This window comes from Macaca fascicularis, chromosome 1, assembly GCF_037993035.2.
Source record: "Macaca fascicularis isolate 582-1 chromosome 1, T2T-MFA8v1.1".
In the NCBI taxonomy this organism is placed as follows: Eukaryota; Metazoa; Chordata; class Mammalia; order Primates; family Cercopithecidae; genus Macaca; species Macaca fascicularis.
This window is the reverse complement of record NC_088375.1, coordinates 152,818,561-152,844,046: the sequence shown is the minus strand read 5'-3', so window position 1 is coordinate 152,844,046 and position 25,486 is coordinate 152,818,561. Positions and strand designations below refer to the sequence as shown.

At 37.1% G+C, this 25,486-nt stretch overlaps 2 protein-coding genes across 51 annotated transcripts in view; one reads left to right on the top strand and one right to left on the bottom strand.

The window, feature by feature from the left end:
* Positions 1 to 3,052, bottom strand: part of LOC141410009 (uncharacterized) — a 186,393-nt gene extending 183,341 nt beyond the window's left edge. The window contains exons 1-2 of the mRNA XM_074036579.1: positions 2,605 to 3,052; positions 1,443 to 2,396 (exon numbers count right to left, since the gene is read on the bottom strand). Of these exons, the coding sequence (XP_073892680.1) occupies positions 1,443 to 2,396; positions 2,605 to 3,052 (1,402 nt within the window). The remainder of the gene's footprint in view (positions 1 to 1,442; positions 2,397 to 2,604) is intronic.
* Positions 1 to 25,486, top strand: part of ADGRL2 (adhesion G protein-coupled receptor L2) — a 683,665-nt gene that overhangs the window by 488,877 nt on the left and 169,302 nt on the right. For 22 of the 50 annotated variants that reach the window (XM_074003194.1, XM_015433654.3, XM_074003166.1 and 19 more), the window contains exon 1: positions 1,388 to 2,173. The exons of 3 other annotated variants lie outside the window; for them this stretch is intronic. The gene's annotated coding sequence lies outside the window, so the exon portion shown is untranslated. Of the gene's footprint in view, positions 1 to 307; positions 695 to 865; positions 1,007 to 1,387; positions 2,174 to 25,486 lie in introns of those variants that run through there. 25 more of the 50 variants (XM_065519747.1, XM_065519837.1, XM_065519845.1 and 22 more) reach the window with 4 other exon arrangements.

Here is a 25,486-nt window from a genome sequence, read left to right as displayed (position 1 = left end):
AAGAGCAAAAGCAGTTTCAATGTAAGGAAATGAGGGAAACAGACCTAACAGCACTGTGACTATACTTGAGAGTAAAGAGCCTTGTAGTCTCCTTTCCTTCCTTTGCTTATCCTGGTGAGTTTAATCAAAAACAAACAAAACGCTCTTGTGAAATATAGTCAATAAAGTCAAAGTTTCGCTGGCTCTACGTAACTACAAAGAAAAAAATCATCGCAATTTAAAAAAATGTAACTTTCATTAACGAGTGCGCCGGAAATCTCAGGTATCAAAGACGCATTAACTAACCCTGGAGCGTCCCCCGCGCGCCGCAGCCGGACGGAGGCAGCCGCGGCGAACAGACGTTCTTTCTCCTCCAAGCAGTTACACAAAAGGAGGGCTGCGGAAACTAAAAGTTTCGGGGCCTTCGGCTGGGTGCGTGGAGAAAAGAGAAAACCTGGAGACGGGGTGGGTGAAAGACACATCCCGGGCGCCTCTCCGAAGTCCAGGCCGGGAGCAAGCTCCAGGGCCTAGAGGGGAGGGGGCCCCGAGCCGCCGGCCACCCCCCTGCGCCCAGCCTCTGAGCGCCGCGCTGCGCGGCGCTCTCCCAAATACTCTTCACCCCGCTCCAGAAATAAAATAAATGTTTTTAAAGTACATGTGTGTGCACAGGATGGAGAGCGCGCGCCGGCGGAGCGCGCGGAGGAGCCAGCGCGCAGTGAGTGGAGTTTTGGGGTGGGCTGGGGGTAGCGGTTGAACGGGTGTGTTGATGGGGGGAGCTGGAGGTAGAGCCTGGGGACCTGGGGGCAGGGGGAGCGAGAGCCGACGGGGAGGGGAGAAAAGGGGAGGGGCGCGAGCTGGCGCAGGCCGCCTCCGGGGCGCGTTCCACGGCCGTGCGCGCGCGTCCCTCGCCGCCGCCGCCGCCGCCGCCCGGACAGCCCTGCGGCCGCCCCGCCGGCGGAGCCGGGGCCGGCCTGGTCCTCGGGCGGCTGCTCGGCCACCGCCACCGCCGTCCTAACGCCTCGAACCCGTAAGTATACCCTTTCGCTCCCCCTCCCCGCCGCTCGGGCGCACGGCAGCAGCAGCTGCTCAAATGGAGTGGAAAATGGCCATTGGGCGGCAATGAGTTATAGATTATCTGCTCCACGTTTTGTACTTAGCTGCCTGTAATCTTTTGAGTTTGCCCGAGCCCCTTGCTGGAAAAATCAGGAGGGAGAGATTTGTCCTTTGCCGCTGTACACGTTAGTATGTTTATATGATTAGCCCAACTGGCGGGGAGGGCGGATTTGGGGGGAGGAGGAGGAGGAGGAGGCTGGAGGTGACTCCAGTTCAGACCTCGCGGAGAGTCTGTGTCAGGACTTCGCATTCCCCGGTCTCTCCCTCTCCCTCTCGCTCCCTCTCGCTGCCTCTCACTCTCTCTCCGCTCACACACACGCAGAGGTGCTGGAGCGAAATCGGGAGCTTACCAGAGAATTCCTTGGGATTGTTGGGGGCATCTCCCCTCAGTTGCTGTGCGTGGCGTGGCTCTTCCCGGCTCCTCCTTGCTTCCCCGAGTCCGAGTCTGCGCCGCCAGCCTTGCTTGGGGCAGTGGCCACCGCTCAGCCCCGGCCGGGAGATCCGAAATGTGAGGAGGGGTCGCCGCCGCCTCCCGCCCCAGGCCGCAGGGTCGGCGCGAGGGATGCCAGTCCGGCCGGGCGTTGTGGGGGCTGAGGGGCTTCGCCTGACAAACTGAGTTGGCCTCGCGCCGCCGGCGCCCGCCCGCCAGCCGCTTCGAAGGGACTCCCAAGTCTGCGCACCTCTGTCAGGCTTTTGCCTCCACCACCCCTTTCGCTCTGATTCCCGTTTTTTTTTCTCTAAGGGAGCGTGCGGTCTGGGGGTGTAGTGCGTGTGTGTGAAAGACCTCTCGAAGAGCGGCGTATGGGAAACTGCGGGAAAATGTTGACTTAACCCCAGGAGCCGCCCGGCGCTGGCTGCTCGGCTGGAGGCGGCGGCGGCCGAGCAGGAGGACGCGCCGAGCCGCGGCGCAGTGTCCGGCCGGGGAGCCGCAGCGTTGCCTCCCGCGCGGATTCGGCGGCCGACGACCCGCTCGCGGCCGGCCTCGGCCCTCTCCGGCCGGGGTCGCCGCTGCCCTCCGAGCCTGTTTCCGCGCGGCCCCCGGGCCAGACGGCCCTCCCCCGGGGCGCGCTCGCAGACGGAGGTAAGAGCCGCAGGAGCGAACAATGTGCCTCTGTGCCTGGCTTCGGAGACCTGTTTGCTTTGCGCCTCCGGTCCGGGGGTGGATGCTGGAGGCAGAGGGAGCCGCGGGTTAGTGGGACTCGGCTGTTTGTTTATGTTCGTCCGGGCCAGGGGGAGACCCGCGCTTGCTCGGGCCGCTCGCTCCCTGCCCCCCAACCTCCTCTCGGAAATCGATCCGCCGAACTCTCAGTCCGGTCCAGCCGGCTTCTCCTTTTCTCGTGGAGCTCCTGTAACGCTCTTTAGGCATCAGTCTAGTTGTTGGGGGCGCTGGCAAGGGGGGTTAGGATGAGGCTCCGGTAGCCATGCATTTTTAAATTTCATAAAAGCCTGGGGTCGGAAGGTTCCGCCGCCCGTCCTTTCACTGGTGGGCTGGGGAGGAGGACTGAAGCGCGCCCTCGACCGGGCTTATTTGCTCCGGGTGCTGGGGCCCGGGGCCAAACCACTGCCCCGCTCGCCTGCCCTCTGAGCGGCTGGAGCGAGTTCGGGGGAAGTGGACGGTGGGGGAGGGCTTGGACGAGTTTTTACGGGTTGCTGTTTCTTCTTTTCGGTGGTTAGGTGGTGTCGGGATGACAGCAAAGCGCAGCCAGATGTGGTCGGGCCGCCACCGGGGCTTTCTACGATTGGGAGCGGCTGGGCTGCTGCTGCTGCCAGGGCGGCCTCGTGGGGCGGGAGGGTGCAGGGGCCAGGGGCCCGGTGGGCCTCGGGGAGGGCAGAGAGCCTCCCGGACCCGCAGTGAGAGGGCAGCAGCGGGCCGCGTTGGGCCTGCGGGAGAAGTTACGGGGTGTATGCTGCTGGAGTGGCTGTGGGGCAGGGAGCCTGGTTTGTAGGATGGGGGTGCCATTGGGGAGTGGCGGCTAGAGAAAGGCGTGGGAGGAGCGCGAGGGAAGGGGAGACCCCCTCGCTGTCCGAGCGTGGGCTCCTTGATTGGCTGGAGCGACCCTCAGGCAGAGGGGGCGAGGGCAAGCCAAACCATGGAAGCGCCCCAGCAGTGTGGAGGCGCGCCTGCGAGACTTCTGCGCTTGGGACCCGTAAAGTTTGTTCCTTTCGCCAAACTGCGGGGTTGGGGTGAGGGGAAATCACTGGAAGCTTTACTGAATGCTAAAGTGTTGCTGAGTGGAGGCTTTTTTTCCCCCCCTCTGAAATCCTCTGTTCACTCTGCTCTCAAAGTATAGTTGGAGGGACAAGTCCTGCGGTATCTATCATAGCCTTTCTCTTTTTAGGGACTCCTCCCCCTCATCTTTTTTCCCTCTCCCCGCCCCCCATTCCGTTCTTCCTGATACAAACTGTTGTCTCAGATTCAGACCAAGGAAATGTTTTCCTCCTGTTTCTTGAAAGGTGTCAGGCTGCTTAGCAGCTTCTCCCAAGCAGCCTGGGAGCGTCTGAGCCGCAGCTACCAACCATATGGTTCCCGTTACAAAGGCCAGGTTCTAAGGCGCTCTCTTCCCCACCCCGCCCTCAATTCTGTGATTTTATTCTGCATTCTCTCAGTACGTGCGCTTCTCTTCCCCTTTCCAGAGGCACAGATTTAACGGACATGGTTGATTCATTCATTTCCCTGTCACTGTGTCTGGAACGGATCCCACCGAGTTTGCTCTTTGCTCAACGAAGTTGCACAACTAAGAAAGTCACATCCTTTGGTAAATAATTACCTGTTGGGATGCCTCTTGCTAAGTTAGGTTTGATCTTGGGCAGACCTTAGAAGATAGGCAATGTGCATCCATAGCAGAAAAATAGAATAATTTTGGTACTCGTCTGTGGCAACATTCCAACTTGTGATGGGACTGTTTTGACCTAAGTAAGGGTACTTTGTAACTTTAAATTTTGTATCTTTGTAATGCTTGAGAAACCCTTTAAAAGAAAATTTACTTCTGTCCAGGTGTGTTATGGGACTTTTTGTTGTCTCTCCCTCCACCCTTCCGTAAATTTATGCATAATAGAAAGAATACTACAGAACAAATGTTCTGTTGTTTAGTTTCTTCAGACATTCCGATTCTCTCCTTTTGTTGTTTGCCTCTAAAAGAGGTGCCATTTCACATCATTCTGCACAAATTGTTTGAATTAATGCAAGTGTGAATTCTTACCGTTTGAAGGGGACTATTAGCATATCAAAGGTTTCTTAGCTTTAGCTCAATTGAGAAAACTTCAGCCTGTCTTCCTTCTGCTTCCAAGCGGAGGCCCAAAGGGCAATGAGAATTGTAAAGGGTGAAAATAGGGAGGTGGATTCAGGCTGTGTTTCTGAACTTTTACTGTTTTGTAATTATGTGAGCCAAAAACATTGTCTATTGCTGTGGAGCCCTTGCAAATGGCAGGACAATTATTTTCTATTGAAAAATGGTTTGTTCCTAGAAAAAGAGTGACCTTTTGTTTTATGATAGTCACTGTTGCCTGTCTTTTGGGGTCCCTTCAGTGTAAGAGAGTGAGAAAGCCTTTCCTTCTAACTTAATACTTTTTTAGAAACTACACTGTTTTATTAGTAAAATGAAAAGGGCATTTAATTAGTTTTTAATTACTCTCTAAAACAATAGAAATTTTGTGATTAAAAGACTCATTTGTACACGTAGGAAACCGCTTTTTTTATGTGCTAAATTAATAGGGAAAAAGTCAGTGGAAGATGTTGAAAATTAAAACCTCAAATGAACTTGACACAACTTCTGTTGCAAATAGAAGCTTGGAAAAGTTTTTTTTAAGTGAAGATTCAATTTTTTTGTGAATTCTACTTAAATAGAGATAATTCTGTTTAATATTGTTTTGTTTCAAAATGTTTGTATCTTGTCAAACAGTAAACTCTAGTATTCAGTTGGTTTATTTTAAAAACTGTAGTTTATTTGTTTTTGCATTTTTATGTTTACAGAGAGATATGTTCTTTGAATTTCTTTTAACAACTCAATATCCATGAATGAAAAAAACAAGAACAAGTGCTTGGGTCATTTTGGTTAGTTATCAAGTGCAGATGGGCCAAGGGGGAACTTTTATCTTCCATTTCTTGGGAAGAAGTAGTTTTATTTATTTGACTTACGAATTTACAAAACTTAGTTCTAAGATGGAAATGAATTTCAGGGGAGGTTTTTTGGGAGATATAAGCTCATACTTTTTATAGTTTTACCTTAGTTGGTTGGTTGCTTTTGAATATGAATTGATAACCTTTCATTTACTAATGTTCAAACTCCTTGCTTTTATTTTAACAGTGAAAATGAATTCCAATATAACAATTTCAGAGGGGAAAAACTATCATTAATTGCCTAGCATTTTTAGCTTCAGTGTAATAGGATGATACTTTTTTTATGGATTACAATTGTTTTTTTTTTTTTTTTGCCATTGAGATTGTATATCATTATATCATTACCCTGAAATTATTTTATGGTAGTTTATCTGATCCCTTCACTTGTCTAGGAAGTACTTTAGTGGTAAAAAAAAAAAAAAAAAAAAAAAAAGCCACATTGATGTAATTGCTATTATTGCACTTAAGTTGCTGTTAACTAGTCTGCTTTGAATGCAGTGTTATAAAGAAAACATTATCCTTTAGAGCTATTAGTGATAATCTAAAAATTGTCTTGAAAACATTGCTCTTCATTTTATATGAGGGTGATCTTGAATTCACTAAATCTCTAAAGGTGCAAAATGTAGTGAAAAGAAGATTTTTCAACATTTAGATGACAAAATTGGACTACTTAGGGAAAAATTAATGTGTTGTAGAAGCACTTCAGCTGCCATTTTCAATCACTGGGTTACTATGTGTTGGCAACAGAAAACGAATATAGAAATGGAGATAGCTCTGAGAGCAGGTAGTTGGGGAAATCAGAATATTGAATCATGTGGGGTAGAACAAACCAATTACTTGAAGTTTTGACTTGAGAATTTCCAATAAGTATAATTTTTTCCAGGCTTTTGCCTCTCCGCTTTATTAATGGACTAACATCAAAGCAGGCAACAAAACTTCCAAATGTTATAAAAACCAATGTAAATATACAGATCTCACATGCAGTAATACAAGTCTCAATTTAAGACAAACAGTTGGGGTTTTTATTGCTGCAATTTTCACAATCAGCAGAAACATTAACACCAGGCTTCTGGGCGTTTCCTTTTTTGAAATGAGCTGGAAGAGAGCTTTAAAACTAAGGTTTACTTAGGGTTAATCTTTATTTGATCATTATTGAAGCTTTCTGTGTTTCATTAAATTTAAAATAGCGTTTTAGTATCTTAATATAAGAATATGTGAATTGAGATTGAGATGTCATGAAGGTCAAGAGGTAACTAGAAATCTACAAACCATAGTAATAAAATGTTATTGCTTTATTTTCTATCAAAATATTTATTTGACCTCACTTTTGTGAATAAATAATTCAAATAACACTCAGTTTATTGACAGGTGTAGGTGGAAGGAAGAGAGCATTACAATGTATTCTAAGATGTAGGTTAAACATACTTGTACCTACCTAAGAGAAATCTGTTTTCATTTTAACGAGAATCCATACCACTTGCCCAATGCTGACATTTAAGAACATAGATGAGGGTTACTTCGATTAGGAATGGAAGATAGCTTTGGAAATGGAGGAATTTATGTTCACATAAGATGCTATTTTTACAAAACTTTCTTCAAAGACTAGCTCTTTTGCCTCTTACTGTTTCACCTTATCTGATTTTGAGTCTTGAAGAGAGACATGCACATTTGACGTCTGTCTGCTTTTCTGCAGAAAAGATTTATGTAAAAAATAAGTGCAATTATTTTCAAGGTAATATATTTTGCAAATAAAATGCATCATTACAAAAAATGGTTCCTCAAGATTATTTGCAAAAATGCCTCGCTAAAAATAATGCAAATTGATAGATTTCGATAAAGTATTAAAAATAGCAAGTTTGGCTACTAGACCTGAAAAGGAGTTGAAGTTCTGTGAATGTGTTGGTCATATCAGTTCCTATGGGTTAAATATTAGTTAATGTAACCTAAATGGATAACTTTTGTTGCTATTTTTTAACGAAGATTGAAACATTTCTATTTCCAAGGTAGATTAAAATCATAGGCTAGTTTTCTTCTGTCTTACGTAAGACTAATTATTCTATAGCCCCACCCAAATATTCATCTCTTCAAATAATCCTTGATTGAAGGTTGAAAGGTTGAAAAGTATTTAATCACTCAGATTATTGTAATTAGGCTTGATGCTATCACAAAAATAAATTGAGACTATTCTCTAAAATCTTTTTGCTACTTGAGATGCTCTCAAAGATTGGCCAGGTAGTGATTATATTTTTTAATGCTTTAAGAAAAAGCTTAAGGAAATAGTTTCTTTAACACAGAGATGAATAGTTAATTACTGGAATTAGGGAATTATAATCCTTGACCTAGTGTGAGAACTTCTAAAGGAGTAACAAGGGTCTGTCAACTCTAAATTTTACTCAGGACTTTAATCTGGTATTTTGAGTTTAGTATATAGGTTTTGTTAAGCATGTTAAGTATGGAAATTTTCTTAATGTTTTGATTGTTTCGATGTAAGTATTTTTTTTTTCTTTTGTGAGTCACAGTGTCATGAGAAAAGGGAGATCCTAATAAAAAATATTAAATTTTTTTTCCTGAGATCATATATCTGCTGCACTAAGTAGGCAATAATTTATAGATACTTTTTGAAATATTCTCATCCAACACTTTTTTAAAAGCTTATTTTATTTTTTTTTTTTAATAAAAAACCTCCTATATTTGACAAATAAACATTATCTAAAAGAAAAAAAATGTAGATTGAGTAAAGGAACCAAGCGCTTAATACCTGCAAGTAAAGTGCAGCTTATAGCAATGTACTATTGATTGCTTCAGAAGCAGAAAGCAAGTTTAAATACCATTTGTTTCACTACAACGAAAATGCAGTTTTATGAAGTAATATAGTTTGTCTTCACAGATGATTTTATGCATTGTCTGGTAGTAAGTAAAATCCCATCACACTTACATAAATTTGTTCAATTACTAGAATGACTGAAAGTAAAAAAATCAACTTAGGTTGAAAAACAACAGAAATTAGATTACCTTGGTTTATAGGAACTTGCCAGTAGTGTCTGCATTGCTTGATAGTATCAAAAGTTACCATGTTGACAGTGTAAGGATATTGGCACCTGTTTTAATGTGCATACATTTGTTTTCTTGGTGACTTGTTAGATGAAGAGTTTTTTCTTTTTGCTTTTCATTTTTGTTTTGTTTTTATGAAAGCTATTGCATGACATACGGGAAACTATTTCCACTGGCATATTCTCATTTATTTTAGAGGTTTGTTTTTAAGTAGTTGCTTTTCCATATTCTTTGGATTTATAATCAGTTGATATTTTAGATTAGTGAAATATCAGGTATAATGTTAAGAATCAAAGAAACCTACTCCATTATAAGATATAAATAGGTTATCAGCAATGAAAATACATTTTGGCAATTCTTATTACTGACTCTAAAATTACATTGAATTCTAAATACCAAATTACTGTAGCAATAAAGTAGCATGGGATTCATTGTAGCAGATAGCTGGGCACCTGTTTTATTACCACCTTGATTAATTCTGGCACCCTGATTTACCGAAGTGCAGGAACAAGCACAACCGCTACTCAAAGCCACCCGGCTGTTTTTAGGTCATGAAGTCAACTTCCTGGAATTTCTAGGGAAAATAGTTGAAAGGGGAGGACAAATGTCACTTTAAATAGAGACGTTTAAATCAGATTTCTGCCTGAGGGTAAAATTTAGGTCTGTTTTAGCCCGGATGTAATGTCTCCCTCTACAGAGCACAGCATTAATCACGACCTGACAAGAAAACGTATGCTGAGCAAAACGGGGCCCCTGTTGGTTTTGTCATTGATTTTTTCCAATCTGTGAGGAGTACATTATAATCATTAAAATTCAAACACAGGGATTACACCTTAATCTTTGAATTTCAGTGTTGAAATTAGTTATCTTAAAAGAAGCCTGTTTAAGACTGAAAAGTCTTTGGAGGACTTTTTTTGGGTTAGATTTAATACTTTAATAAAAACAGAAATATATGGTTAAAAATTGGGTAGATTAAGCAGATGTTAACTTCCTGAAATATGTGACCAAGTCTTAATGCTGTTTTAAAACGTGTTAAGTAATATTTCCATTTAAAAAAAAATCTGATAGAAAAAAAGAAATGGAGATAAAAATGAAGTATTAGTTCTTGGCTATGAGAGATGGGAGAAGTTGAAAAGATGGTTAACTTTAGACTTAGCACCAATTCAAACACATGTTAATTTGTTAGAACAAAACCAGATACAATCCTGTCTTTTTTTCTGGATGAATAACAAAAATCTTCAGCCATCATACTAGCGAAGAAGAATGCACCACGAGATTCCTAATAAAAATGGACTTAATTTTGCTATTTTCAATTATTAAGTAATACTCATTAACCCGTTTCTTGGCCACACATGTGTACATACATAGACACACAATTTATATTCTGTTCCTCTGTATATATCAATACTTGTTAGCTATTGGCTAAAAATTAGGAAGTTTAAAATGTAAAATACGTATGATTAAGGTATCTCTTTTAAAACTGATTTTGAAAATGGTATGACATAAATATCTGTTTTGCTGTCAGATATATTTCCTGCATGTGGACTGAGAAATGCTTCTACTATCCATACTTTGCCTCCTTTTGTAGGTATTTTTACATCAGTCCACACCTCAAACTAGTTATTGCTCTGGATTTAGATGACAGAATAATCTAACCTCAATTACTATCAAAAATGGCACTTGACTGCTGGGGGTGGGTTAGGTGACCTTGTTTTGACTGACGCTTTCTCTTGAAGATGATAGTAAATGGTGTCTATTTATAGAGCGAACAATAGAGAATTCTGTTTTCTCCATGAAGTAAGTTCTAATTCTAATCATTTATTCTTAACGTTATAAGTACTATGACAGTAGTTCTCCATATAATGGGCAAACCATTACAAGATTTTAGATAAAATTTTTAGTTGATACAGTATTTCTGTTTTATGCAGACCACATTTACTTAATCAGTTTTCAACTTCAATTTACATAAAAAATCATGTTGAAAATGAATTCCCTATGTCTTTACTTTGCAGCAAAGTATTTCTATGTGGAATTATTATTTGTTTATTAAACTGGTACCATCCGTATGGAAATTTTATTCCTCTGCATTAAAAGCCTACCATTTTATAGTGTTTGCTACTGTGGTTATTGATTAGAAATTACAGAACACATTTGTTACGTACCATTTTCTCCACTCATCTTTGTGTTCTTAATGTCAGGATACTTATGGTGTATTTTAGTTCTTATAATTCCTGACTTTCCTATGGTTAAAATCTAAGACATTTTGGGAAACATTAATTTTGATAATATTGTATGCTTATGTGTTTTTGTCCTAGTAATTGTGCATATGTTTTTAGTTTGATGAAGGCTTGATGTGTTAAATGACAGAAGATATACTGAAGACTCATGTACTGAAAATAATATATCTTTCCATTATTAAAGAGATGAGCATAATTCTAAAACACTTCACTTTGCCTCATATGCATCAACAAATAAAAATTACACTAAAATATAATGTCCTAGACATGTTCACTTTTACTAAGGACCTTTAACTTTTTTGCGCTTTTCAGAGTTGTGTCTGTCACAAAGAAGATAATGTTTGAATATTAGGTGCTTCCTCTTGATAGTTCAATAGATGAATAATAGGCGTGTTCTCCCACTTTGCTTTTTCTGCTGCAAGTGCTGTGATACCCATAGCTTGCACGGAAATGACTTTTCATATTGTTACAGGTTTTAAACTAGATCTACAACATGAATATCTTAAAAATATACATGAAACAAAATTTGGTTACTTTTTCTTAAGCAGAAAACCCCACAAAAAACACTGCTGATTTGCTGTTGCTGTTCCTCTTACCTCATTTGTTTCATTGGGAAAAGATGTAACTGATACCTCAGTATGATATTTCTGTATGTTTTAGCATATCTTACAATTTTCATTTGTTCGATAAGAACCTTAGTTTTAAAAAGTTCAGTTTTCATAAGCCTGTCAGTTCATTTTTAAGTAAGTCAAACTGGCTTTGCCTCAAATTTCCAGTCAGTATTTACATATTATCAAGGTGTATGTATGTTGGAACGGAGACATTTTGAGGGAGAGGGGCATCATCGTTCTGCAGTAACACATTTTATATAACACATTGTCCCCGAGACTTAGAAACTGTTCTTAACTTTCTGATTTTTGCTCCTTTGGCAGAGATACATCACATCATATCTCTGTATACTTGTGGAAAGGAATATGGCAGAAGAGCACATTGTGTAAACAGAAATCTAAAACGAATTCTGAAAACATGTTACAGAAGGGTAAAGAGCATTTTGCAACCCTGATCAGTTTTTCTTTTTTTTTTTTTTTATTGAAATGAAAATAGACTTTTCATAAATACTCTCCAGGCGTAAATTTTAGAATTATTCAGAATAAGAAGAAAATAGTTATCACTGCATTCATTTAAAATTGATCCTTTATCTTTGATTTTAAATTGATCCTAAGATGCTACCTTTGTTTACTTTGTGTTCAGAAAATGAATCAGATAAATGGGCTGGGCAGCTTTTTTTTTGGAGTGCTCTGTCATTTCAGGCTGGTGCTGTGTAAGCAAGGTAATGTTTTCTTTTTCCTTGAAATACACTATGAGTAGCTCTTGGGTGACTTTGTGAAAAGTTTGTGTATCCTGTCTGCTCAAGTTGCCATCTTAACCAGGATGGAGGGCAAGAATAATCATGTGGAACCACGGATTTTCAAGAGCAATTATTTTAATCAGGTAATTGATAAGGAAGAGAGAAAAATGCTGGATAGTAGAGTAGTATTTCTATAAAATTGTGACCTCTGCATTTTTACTAAGGCAACTGCCTTCATGTTTCAGATATTTTTGCTAACCCTTGTTATTACCTGCAGAGGGAGCTTTTATATGCAATAAAATAATCAAAGCAGTATAAATTGACAGTTTCCTTTTGAAAGTTATATTTTATTAAAATATTTTTTATTTTTGTTTGAAAAATTGTTCTAAAGAAAGGCATTTTGAGATTAGCCAAATTATAGTGCAGTTTAATGTACTAAATGCCGTGTGTTTATCATTTCCTTTATTCACAGATTACAAATGTGCCTTTTTATATTTTGGATTAAAAATAAAGTAAAGATATCAGATCCATTTTGAGATTACAGTTTTTTTGTTTATGATTGTCTAAAGCTTAGGGAGAATGACTGCAGAACTCTCTCGTTTAAATGTATAGTAGTTGTTACAGGAGAGATCCCAGCTTTTTAGGTAATTTTCCAGATAGGTAACATATTATTAAATGAGCACTAAACATATCACAGTGTATTGTATTCCTCTACATTTAATTAATAGACCAGATTAGATGAGTTGCATATATGCTTTTCTAAACACAGAAACGATCGCCTTGGCTTAATGACTTTTACTTGCAATAGTGGACATTAGTTCAATGACACTAAAACACGGGAACGACTAATAAGGACCTACTATTACATGGTTTAGAAAACTGCTGACTAACTTGGGAAAAAAATGAATGCAGGCAGAATAGATGGTACTTGATTGAAACCTGCCTGAATTCTGTTTATGACTCTGTGCCAGCTGAATTTCTAAGGAATTGTAAGCCAGATACTTAGAAGTACTTGAGAGTTTTTCATTCGGGTCTTTAGGTAAGCAGGGCGATAAGCTTTTAGGGGCATTTGGATCTTTTTTAGTGAGTAGAATTTTTCATATTGCCTGCATACACTTATTTGTGTCAGAAAATTTAAAGAAAGGATATTATATTAAATTTTATTAAATCAATTCCAGTCTTTTCATTTTTCCATTTTGGTATAGTAACATTATTTTAGAATTTGCTCGTTGGTTGGTAAAAAATAGAAAGGTTATCCATTATGTATCTTTGGAAAGGGATGTAATAGTTCATTTCTCTTATTTTATCAAGGAATAATGTGACAAAAATATTTATTTTGCATTTTAAAAAGCTTTGTTTCTTAATGAAATTCCTTGTTTTGGATTTATTATTTTAGTAGCTAACCTTTACTAATGTGAAACATCGGATTGTTTCTGTGACAGAATAATCCTCTAAGTAAGGAAACTTGTTTAATAAAGAGATTTATGGTACTGGTATGGGCTTTTTTATAAGTATTATTCTCTCAGCGTGGCCCCGTGTTATCTTAACAAGTGTGTGCCACATTTACGCAGAGCATTTTTATAATGGGGTAAGAATATTAGCAACAGCAGTTGTATTTCAGTAGGATTAAGATGGTATGTTTTACAAAAGTATACAAATGCTTCTTTTGCATAGAATTATTGATAGATACCCTTTTCTGCCAAATTTATGTCATTGTCTTAAATAATATGATAAAAAGATATTTCTTATCATAGTTTGTTTTTAATATAATAGGCACTGCAAAGTGGGATCTGATGTTATAGTTCATTACCTTTTTCCCCCAATACTACAACCTCCTTCACAGTGAGGTAAGGGTTACTGGAGAATTCATTCCAGGAAAATGGTTATATGAGGCACAGTAACTGTCACAGAGTGCATAACTTCTGTGGGGTTATTGGAAAGGCACAGCTAGGGTAAGTTCTACCTGTTTTGTCTTAAATTTGAAGGTAGACTACTGAGTGATTTTTAAAATAGTGAAATCTGAATCCATTGAAAAGAAATTGTACTGAAAAGTTAATCAGATTAATTGTTCTCATAAAAGTATTATTGGTATTTTATTAGAGATGTTTATGACAATGAAATTAATTGGTAACTGATTTTCAGTTTAAAGTAACCATGACCTTGGTAAATTGTCAAAGAAAATTTTATCAAATATTCTTGAATAATAAAAAAGAATATGAATTTATGATAAAACATTCTCTGCTCATTTGTATATACATTATTTAAGCATAGATGTGTATGTATTAATTGTTCTTGCATCTTTGTGAGCAGACTGGTTTTTAAAATAAACTATTATGAATAGTGTATATTACGAAGAGTAGTCCTCCAAGTGAGAGTATTATGTATTAACAGGACAGAATTGAAATAATATTTTAAATATAAATTTTATAAGAATAGGAGTCAAATATTTGAACATGTTAAACATTTTAAATGGAAGTTACCCTAAATAAGATTTGAAAATTTGTATGTGTATATGAAGTCTAGAATGCAAAATTATAAACCTGCATATTTTAATAACTGTATTGGAAAAAATTATTTTAAATTGCCCTTATTATTCCCAGGATTTAGAAATTAATATTTTTATTTTAGAAACAAAAATAATATTAGTGTCTTTTTGCCTGTTGTGTGTTTCAAAGCCATTTCTTTTGCCTATTTAATAGATTTTCTCAAATCGAAATCTAACAAAGATACAAAAAGAATACTTTTTATTATCGACACTGTATGTAGTGGATTTTGTGGTGTTCACATAATGTTGTTAATTCAAAGCTGATCTTAGAATATAAAATTTGTTATTTTAAAATGAGAATAAATTATAAAATTTCGTGCATTTTCTTCAAAAATGTAAACACAATGGCATTACCTTTATGTAAAAATAAACACAACATCTAAAGAAATACCTAAAAATCAGAACAAAAATGCTCATGCTTTCTACTCAAGGGTTAACATTGTCTCTAATATTTCTGTTATACATTTTAATAGGAATATGATTGCTAAAACTATTTTTTTTTGAGATGCATGTTTAAGAAGGGAAAAAACCCATTTGTTAAAATTACTTGATCACTGAGTTTTTATGTCAAGGTTTAAAAAATTTATTAATTTTTAGTGCTGTTTAAATCAGATTGTTGATTTAAAAGATACTGTTATTTTGACCAAACTTAAGTCAAAGCAGAAAGGTAGTTGTTAATACTCATGTCAGAGGCCTTAACTAAAAAGTCAGCCATGCTCAAGGAAAAGACTTTGTCCAACATTTTACTATTTGACAGAGCATCGTGCTGTGTTATCTCTTAGTAGTAGTTAGCGGCCCACAATAGCTTTAGCTAATGCAAAAATACCTGTACTTTTGAAAGTATTTGAATTTCACGTCGAGAAAATCTTTGTTTGATCTCTTTGCTGTATGGGATTCAGATAACAACTGTAACACAGTAGGGTATTCAAGAATACATTCCAAAAGCGCTTTTCTATCATTGTATTCTCTGTAAGAATTCAGGGTTGAGTCTCATCAGAATCCTTATTAGGATTATTAGTGCTTAAAATATTTTATAGAATTATGGTGACAATTTGTACAAATAGGGTGACATAGAATTATAATGAACTTGATAGTTAAACATAACCTTTACCTATTTTAATACTGTAGTCACTCCCTCATACCTCATGTGTTTTATGTTTTACTAATTTTCTTGTACTGTGTTACTAGTAAGTCCTCTGACATTACCTAAGTCCTCTGACATTTCAGCCTGGAAACTTGTCATTGGTTTCTTAAAATTAGAATAGATTTAAAACAATGATTATTTAGTTAATATTATATGATTGAAACATCCGATAACAAAGCTGAGTATCTTAGAATTCACATTTTCTGGAGTTGCATTTCTCAAAAACAAAATGGATTGGTGTTTAATAAGTTTAAGAGTATTTCTAAAAAAAAAATGAGGTAGTAAGAATGAGCTCTTAGAACAATACTAAATTGAATAGCTTGTAGTGCAAGCATCACTTAAGTATTTTTAGAATATTGAGAATCTTGTAGATTACATACACTAATGGCCTCATTCTCCTTATGGCTTGTTAATTCTGTGAAAATCAAGAGGAGCATATCAAGGTTGCAGTTAATTCACCACAATGTTAACTTTTAATGGAAAATAAATGAAAATACAGCTTTCATTTGTTATTTTATTCAAGTCAATTTTGCCTATTTATAAAGATAAATCACCATAAACTCTTATGTATGTTTAAAATTGATGTTATCAGATGTTTATAGAATTGATGATATTACTAGACATTTTTGCACTGTTCTTAAGAATACCTTTCAGTATTTTGTATGTTGCTTTAATACTTTTAATATTTCCTTTTATGGAATGTTTTCTTCAGATGTTTTAATAGTTTGATATTACTCATTTCTGAATTGATGGTTGAGGGCCTTTTTCTTTTTAAAGAACATTTTTTCACTACTTGCCATGTAAACTGCTATTTGATCTTCTAAAGAGAACCAGGATATAAATTTAGTAATTAGTATCAATATATGGGTTTTTTATTTAATGTGAAATTATTATATGGTGATGTTCTTTGGAGTGCTTTCATCTGACTTAATGTATATTTAAGCCCTCCGTAGTTAAAAAGATATTTACAGTACCTTCATGTTTGGCATTATTCAACTCTTTCCAAAGATTCTTTTAATGTTTTGTCTGATTATCATTTATTATAACCTATGAATGATCTTTTATGCTTGCCTACTTTTATTCAACCTACAAAATAAAACTTTATTGCATGTACTTTATTGAGTATTTAATAAGCTTCAGTATTCAGTATTGCCAAGCACTTATTAGAGCTTCAACATTTTCTTCCTTTATTTCGTTAATGGTATCTTATGAATGTTGAATTATTAATTTTTTGGTGGGTACAAACGCAGACTTTTTACATGCATGTACTTTATAGTAGTGTACCCATTATCCAAATAACGAACGTTATACCCACTAAGTAACTTTCAGCCCTCACACTTCTCCCACTCTCCTACCTTTTATAGTCTCCAGTGTCTGTTTTTCTATTCTGTATGTCTAAGTATTTTTCATCATTGTAGCATACAATCAAAAATTGGTAAAATTTAAGTGTCAGATTCCTGGTTAAAATTTTTTGAAATGATAGCATAGAAACAGCTTTAAAGGTAGGCCTTCCATCCCATTTTTTTGGGGTAAGATTTATGAAAAACATAAAAATTCAGTGGAAATCAGAAGCTGAGTCTTCAGTAGCGAGCTTCCTTTCTATTTTATTCTATTTTATTCCTCTCAGTAAGATTTGAGTTTTATTGAGTCTTCATTAGCACAGGAGATCATGATTATCATCTACACCAGTGCAGCTTTTGGTTAATATATGTAAATAATACAATTTTTTTTAAAAATTGAAAATTGTTCTTAGTTCTAAGTATAAAAATCAGAAATCTGTCTTGGTCTTTAAAAACAGTACAAATATCTAATGATGTATTTGGTTGTTTAGCTGAAAGGCAGATGTTTCAGTCTTTGGAATTCAAAGACTATATTAGTTTAATATTCCTTAAACCAACATTTTATTTGTAGGGTATAATAAAAATCATAAAGTTATATTTGAATGAGTAAAATCTTGATTTGTGACAGCCTTGTTACCATTCTGTGTTGTGCATTTATAGTTTTCCCAAGGCCACAAGATACTACCGAGCGAGAATGATTCAATTTTTACCATTATCTACCTTTCACTCCCAGTTTATTACTTTATTGAGATGCACACCACTAGGGAATTCTTGCTATGTGAATGATTTCTTTTGGCCAGGTGCGTTGTCTCATGCTTATAATCCCTGCGCTTTAGAGGATGAAGTGGTAGGATAACTTGAGGCCAGCAGTTTGAGATCAGCCTGGGCAACATAGCAAGACCCGTTTCTATCAGAAATTTAAAAAAAAAAAAAAAAGCCAGCGGAATAGTGCGCACCTATGGTCCCAGCCACTCAGGAGGCTGAAGTGGGAGGATTACTTGAGCCCAGGAGTACCAGGCTGCATTGAGCTATAATCTTGCTACTACACTCCAGCCTGGGCAACAGACCTCTAGGAAAAAAAAAAAAAAAACCTCTTGAGAGTCCTATTAAAATAAAAATCACAATCAAATTATCTTTTGAAAAATCAGATATTTCATATGTGGTTATAATCTCTTGAAGTATGTTATACTTTTGTAGTTCAGAGCAGCTATTTCCTTTTCTTACAGGTAAGGGCTTGAATTTACTTTAATAATTCACAGCATTTATAATGACTTGGATTTTACATTCAAGATGTTATTTTTGGTTTCCTACAATGCCACAGAGGTTTTTGTGGCAGCACGTGTGATTTTAAAAATTTGACAGAACTTCTGGTACTGAATTTGCCAAAATTACCAGACCAAAAATAACTCATTTGTTTGCGTTGGTCTTAAAGGCTGTATTTTGAGATGTTGATTGTATTTTATCCTTTCCAAGAGCAAGCCTACTTATAAGCATATTACATCTTATCTTACCATTACTTCTGGGCTTAATTCTATTAATTTTGTTTAGATCGACAGCCATTTATTAAGGCCATGCCAGGAAAACTGTACTGTTATGTAAGGACTGTGCTCACTAGGTTCACTAGGTTGTGAAATATTTGCACAAATGATTCTTATAAAAGTCATACTGTGATATCATGCCAAAATGAAGTGCAGAGAAAAGGTTGTAAAAATGTAGGGTATGGAAATGAGTGGTATGGAAAGAGAGACCCCATTATTTAGAATTGAAGGCAGAGGAGGATTGTAGGATATGTAGTCTTTTTTGAGGAGGAGAAGAGTTCAGAGGTAAAGGTACAGGAAAGGTAAAAGTATAGTGCCTTGGGGAAGTGTGAAGTGCACAGAAAGTAGGAGATGAAACAGGTATGTTAGTTTGGGACATGATTATAAACAGCCTACTCTCTTAAGATTCTCTTGTAGGCCATAAAATGTTGTTGATATTTTCAGTTGAGAACATGTTATACTTATTTGGTAGCATTCAAGGTGGTATATCCTACGAACTGGAGTGGAGAACTAATGAAAGAAATAGGAACCTAATTAGAAGGGGTGGATGACAGTCCTTGGTGTGAGGCAATGGCAATAGATAGATATGATAAGTTTTGTAATGGTGGGTTAGAATTTGGCATTTGATTGAATGTGAGGTAGAGGAGGAGTGAAGAATCAAAGAGCAGAACCAAGGTTCTAGCCAAGTCTTTTGTGTATTCCATTAGCCTGCTTTAGAGGAAGGGAGAAGGAATGAGCCCATTTTCTGATGATACTTTGAGATGCATGCATTAAAAGTCCAAAGAGTACCAGCTGTTGAGAAAGTTGCTGCTTTAAGTTGGTATGTATATTTTTAAATGTGGTATTTGTAAAAAACATATTTTTTGTTCCTTTTAAATGTTTTTAAATGTTTTCGAGTGTATACCTGCATATGTTTAAGTGATACTAATTTTTTAAAATACTCACATAAAGTGAAAATTTTTGTTATGCGATGTTCAGGCTACACGATCTAGGTTTTTATTTGTATTTTGGATGAGATTTCTGCTAGGTAATCAAGACTGTATAAAAGTCAGCTGTTGTAATCTGGCTAGAAATCTTTATTTTGCTAAAGAATAGTTTTGTGATTATTAGACCTGTTGAGATATTCTTCATTGTTCAGGGCCATTTTAGTAACATTCTTAACAGCTCTTTAAACAAATAATTTGATATTCTTTCGTTTCCTTAGATACCAGCCTGCCCCTTTTCAGAAAGCTTAGGGATATCTATGTCCTCGAAGATTAAAAAAAATTCATTGCAATTTATCTTTACTGCAGCTTTCTCTTTTGTTACCATGAACTTCTAATATTATATATTTATTTTATTGGTACGTGGGGAAATTTCCCTGCTTCACCTTGTTCTTTAAAAGAGTAACAATCATTTCCTCAATAGCTTTTCAGCTCTTCATACCCAGCAATAGTTCTTAGATTTTATAGCTGATTCTTTGTATCATGTTAATTATGGGTGACAAGCCTGAACAACAACCCAAAGCATCTATCAGCACCTGTCTGTCAGTGATTTTAACTCAGAGTAGACTCTCAGTGTATTTTTTGAATAAATGGTTATCGATGATAATGAAGATCACAATAAATTGTGCTGGAACCTAACTGGTTATAGATTCCTTGCATGGATATAAGAATGATAAAAGTTACAATTAAGGTGTTACAATACTGAGTTGTCTGTCCTAATCTGAAAGTATTCTTGCTTCCATATAATAGAGAAAATTTTTGTGATGCAGTTACAGTGCTTAATAAAGCTTCATGCATGGAAAGCTCTCAGTAAATGCTTATTGTTATCATTATTGGTGTAAATTAAATCTGAATATTAGTTCACATATTTAAGTGGCCCATGTCTTTTGGTATCCATTTTCCCTCTTCAGATTTTTTTTCTCTCATTTTTTTTGGGGAAGACTCTTTTTTTCAATGCTGCTCAAAATTTTCTATTTTTTAAATTACAGAATTTTCTATTATTGTTGCTACCTTCCTTAGATGATAAATCAGTGGCTGAGCTGACTGGTTTTTGTCAACGTTGATGTTGTGATATTGGAAACAGAAAGTGTTGATGTTGACCTGTCTGAAAAAATAAATAAATAAAAACTCTTTGCTTACACTTTCACTGGGCAATTATGTAAAAAAGATCAGTAGTTTTTCCTTGTTTTACTTTTATAATCTGCCTGGTGAAATAACCACACAGAAAACAGAAATAGGAATCTTTTTTGTAGTTCTCTGTGGCGTATAATCCCTGCCCCCAAATCATCCCAAGCATTAGGATCCGCCCATGTGTCAACAGCTTTAAGAGGAAGTCAGTAGAGAATCCTTGTCAGAACTGTCCTGGTGTGTGATGGCTTGCTTGCTTTTTATGAAAGGATCAGTCATGCCGAAGACATAGGTATGCATAAGGTAATCAGCATGAAATAAAGGGAAGTTAATTAAATATGGTTGTCGATACTGTAGTTGTGAATTTTATTTAACTAGTTAAGGAAACTAAAAGTATGACATCCTTAAAAAGACATTTTTAATGTTTATAAGATAAAATACGTAAAGAAAGTTTTGACAATCTTAACAAATCCATTGTCAAACTATTACCAGGCTGTGTAACCATCTAGTTACTTAGCAACCTAAGTGAAGCAATAGCATTTAATATTTTGTATAAATTTTTAGCAAAGCCGGCCCAAATTTTTAGCATTAGAGACATTTTCTGATATGCAGTGAGCTGTTCCTGCACAGTTCCTTTCTTTAGTGGGTAATTACGTATCACAGGTGATTATGTTTATCTTTTAATGGTGAAATGATAGTTTTTTTTTTTGGTGAGGGAGCTAGTTGTCTGCCTTCCAAAATGTCTTCTGGTGACTTCAAGATCTGGTTAAAATATCATTGTGTTCTTGCATTCACAGTAGAAGACTAGTATAAATTGCATTATATGAAACTGAATAATAACTATGGTTTAATTTAAAGTAGAAATAAAATCTAAATTCATACATTCAAGCTGTAGGGTTTCAAGATTTTAATTCAGTGAAATGCCAGAACAATTTATTGTATTTAGTTTGAGGAGTATTGCATGAGAAGTGCATCTTATCAAATTAGGGCAGAAACATATACTATTTATACAGTCTATTAAAGCATGTTAAATTTCACAGTTAATATTCAGTATATGAGTTGCTGAGATTTATTGTCTATGTTGTTTGATTTGTAAAGTCCATTAAGTTGCAAGTGCTGATTTGAGGAATGGTGGAAAGTTAGAATTTCAAAGTAGCCATGTTTTTTTAGTAGCCTCTGTAAATCGTTAATACTAAAAAGAAATAGCCTGCAATGCTGTTTATATTATAGGCAGTATCAGATTTTTTTTTTTTTTTTTTGCAAAGTATGGCTGAAGTTGAATTCCCAGTGTGAAACTTACTGATTTTTCATATAGAGGTGAGATAGCCCACAATCGGCTGTTGAATTGGTGTGCCGTTGTCTGTCTTATAATTTTGGAGGAGAAAAAAAACTGGATTTTAATTTTTACGTTCTTTGTTTTGAAAGTTGATAAAAGTGTTTTCTACACGTTTCCTGCTGTTAGAAAAAAATCACTGTTAAAAGGATATTGCTGATAGAAACAATGTTTTCTTAAGTTCAAAATATTGCCAGGGAAATATATAGATGTGGAGGGCTACCTTGTCAAAAAGTTGTGCAAGAAAAATCTTTAATTTTTGTATTTTAATTGATAATTTAATGTTTATATTTTAATATTAAAATTCTAATATTTTTAGTGTACTTTGAAAATGTCCGGTTTGTACATTTATATAATCCCTGGGTTTTATTTTTATTTTTAAAATTTTATTTATTTTTACTTCTTTTTAATATGGGATCTTGCTCGGTCATCTAGGCTGTAGTGCGGTGGTACAGTCATAGCTCACTGCAGCCTCAAACTTCTAGGCTCTAGCTATCCTCCCGCCTCTGCCTCTTGAGTATCTAGGGCTACAGGCCTGCGCCACCACACTTGGTAACCCAGTTTTTATTTAATAGCAAAATTAGCAAGTATATTTAATATCGTTTCATATAATTTCACATTTTGAGGTAAGTTTGAAATTATTATAAATTGTTTTTGTAGATACTATTAAATTCCTAAGCATTTTAAAGACGACTTCATGGAGGAATTATTCTACTGGATTTGGGCTTGAGTTGCAGATTTTGTTTCTGCAGTAATTATGGACCTTTCTTTTTCTTCATTTTTATAATGAGACTGGTTTTAAAAACTCTTTCTTGAGGGGTTTAATGATGAAAATGATAAGATTCTGTATGTCAAACAATGATAAACTTCTGGAAGAAGTAGTCATTTTTGTTTTCTGCCTTATAGATTGACACTCTTTAATATTTAATTAAGCGTTTAATTAAAACATAGTCTTGCATAGAAAAAAATCTTGAAGATCTCTATTTAGGAGGTCTCTGAGTTAGTTCCCAGTTTTTTTAAAAATTTAAACTTTTTTACACCAACAAGCAAAAATTCTGTTCACACGAGTTTCTGAATTCCATCCACTTTGCTTTATTCTTTCCCCTATTCATGTTACTTTCCATAAGTCAGTTTATTTATTCATGCCTGCCTCCCTTCCTCTCTCCTTCCCATTTTCTTTTCCTTCCTTCCTTCCTTCCTTCCTTCCTTCCTTCCTTCCTTCCTTCCTCCCTCCCTCCGTCCCTCCCTCTCTCCTTCCCTCCCTTCCTCCCTCCTTCCCTCCTTCCCTCCCTCCCTGCTTCCCTCTTTCTTGTCCTCCCTGGCTTCCTCTCTCCTTCCTTTCCCCCACCTCCGTCCCTCTCTCCCTCCTATGTTTCTTATTATCAAAAACATTTATTAGGTGCTAGCTCTTTGCCAGGCATTGTGCATGGGTTATACTCACTGGTAAAGTAGCACTGAAGTCATAGACATGAAAGCCATCTTTCATCATAACTGTGTTCAGTTAGCGCACCATCTTTTGAAAATGTTACTTTGTGATAGGGATGAGCACTCTGTACTGTGGACAAAAATGACACTGTACTCCTGATGTGTGGTGGAGGTTTAGGGAAGCAGTCAGACAGTCTAGTGATGGACCCAAATTGAAAAGGAACAGTAGTTAGCCAAGGGACAAGTGGCAGAGGAGATTCCAGGCAGAAGAAACAGCATAACTATACCAAGAAAGAAAAGTGAGAGTAAGCTTCTATGACCCAAGAACGTAAAAGCAAATTACATAATACTTAAACAAGAAAACCAGGAAGGAAAGAAAGGACGGTCTTTCTCAAGTGTAGGTGTATTCGCTAAAATAAATCTTTCAAAAAATTAAATATTTTCCAGAAAGTTTATTAATATATTTGATGTATCTTTTTAATCACCAGGATATTATACTAGTCATGAAAATCACAAAGTGATCAGCAAAAGTCATGGTCCATAACGCGCACTTACTCTCTTAATTACATTACGTAAATTTGTGACATTATTTGTGCACTTGTGTCATTTCTGTATCTTCTGAATCATTGTATTGCTTGCAGGTTAAGCCTCAGTGCCTTGAACAAATTATATACCCAATAAATTTTTAGGCTTGGTTTGAAAAGATTTATCTTGAAGAAAGATAAACGTAGAAAATTTCAACAAAAGACATTTTATTTATTCATTTATTTATAGACAAAGTCTTTCTTTTTGTTGCCCAGGCTGGAGTACAGTGGCCTGGTCATAGCTCACTGTAGCCTGGATCTCCTGGGCTCAAGCGATCCTTCCATCTCAGCCTCCCAAGAAGCTGGAACTACAGGCACATGCCACCATGCTCAGCTAATTTTTTTATTTTTTGTAGAGATGGAGGTCTCTTTATTGCCCACTCTGGACTCGAACTCCTGGTCTCAAGCCATCCTCCTGCCTTGGTTCCCCAAATTGCTGGGATTTACAGGCATGAGCCACCGTGCCTGGCTGCAAAAGACATTTTAAAACTAGTTTAAAAGCTTAATTGAAGAGGACTCAAGATTACTCAATAGCAACTACTGTACAAATGACAACAGATAATGGCAGTAAGAATCTAGAGAGGGACAGGTTTTTTTTCAGTTTGAGGCAGTCAGGTTGGCTTTATGGCACAGGTGGTTTTTAAACTATCAAGTTTATTCTGAAGTGTATTAGGTGGAGGGGAAAGATGTTTTCTATGTGAATGAAAAATCTTGAGTAAAAGTCAGTTTCAGAGGTATAGTCAGAATTACTGAGCAAGGAAGTTTGACAGAAACAGAAGGCTGAAGTGTTTTTGAAGTTTGATCTGTTTGGACTCTGTTTCCAGTTTTGCTTTTTAATTCTCCTCTTTCTCGCTCTGTCTTTTAGGTTGTCAATTGTCATTCCCCTTTTATTCCAGCTCCAGTTACAACTTTCCTGTTAAAATAGATACAATAGGGCTGGGCGCAGTGGCTCAAGCCTGTAACACCAGCAGTTTGGGAGGCCAAGACGGTAGAATAGCTTGAGGTCAGGAGTTCAAGACAAGCCTGGACAACATAGAGTCCTGTTTCTATGAAGTACTAAAAATCAAAAATAAATAAATATTTTTTGTGTGTGTGTGTGTATGTGTGTGTGTGTGTGTGTAGTGGATATGTCTGTGGTCCCCACTCTCAGGAGGCTGATGTGGGAGGATTGCTTGAGTCTAAGAGTTGGAGACTGCATTGAGCTGTGATCATGCCACTGCAGTCTTAGCTGAGCAACAGAGCAAGACCCTATCTCTTTTTTTTTTTTTTTTGAGGTGGAGTCTTGCTCTGTTGCCAGGCTGGAGTGCAGTGGCGCAATCTTCTATCACTGCAACCTCCATCTCCCGGGTTCAAGCGATTCCCCTGCCTCAGCCTCCCAAGTAGCTGAGATTACAGGCATACACCATGATGCCTGACTCATTTTTTGTATTTTAGTAGAGATGGGGTTTCACCATGTTGACCAAGATGGTCTCGATTGCTTTACCTCGTGATCCACCCGCCTCAGCCTCCCAAAGTGCTGGGATTACAGGTGTGAGCCACCGTGCCTGGCCAGACCTTGTCTCAAAAAAAAAAAAAACAAAAAAATCCAAAATACCAGACATACTAGATTACTAGATTTGTT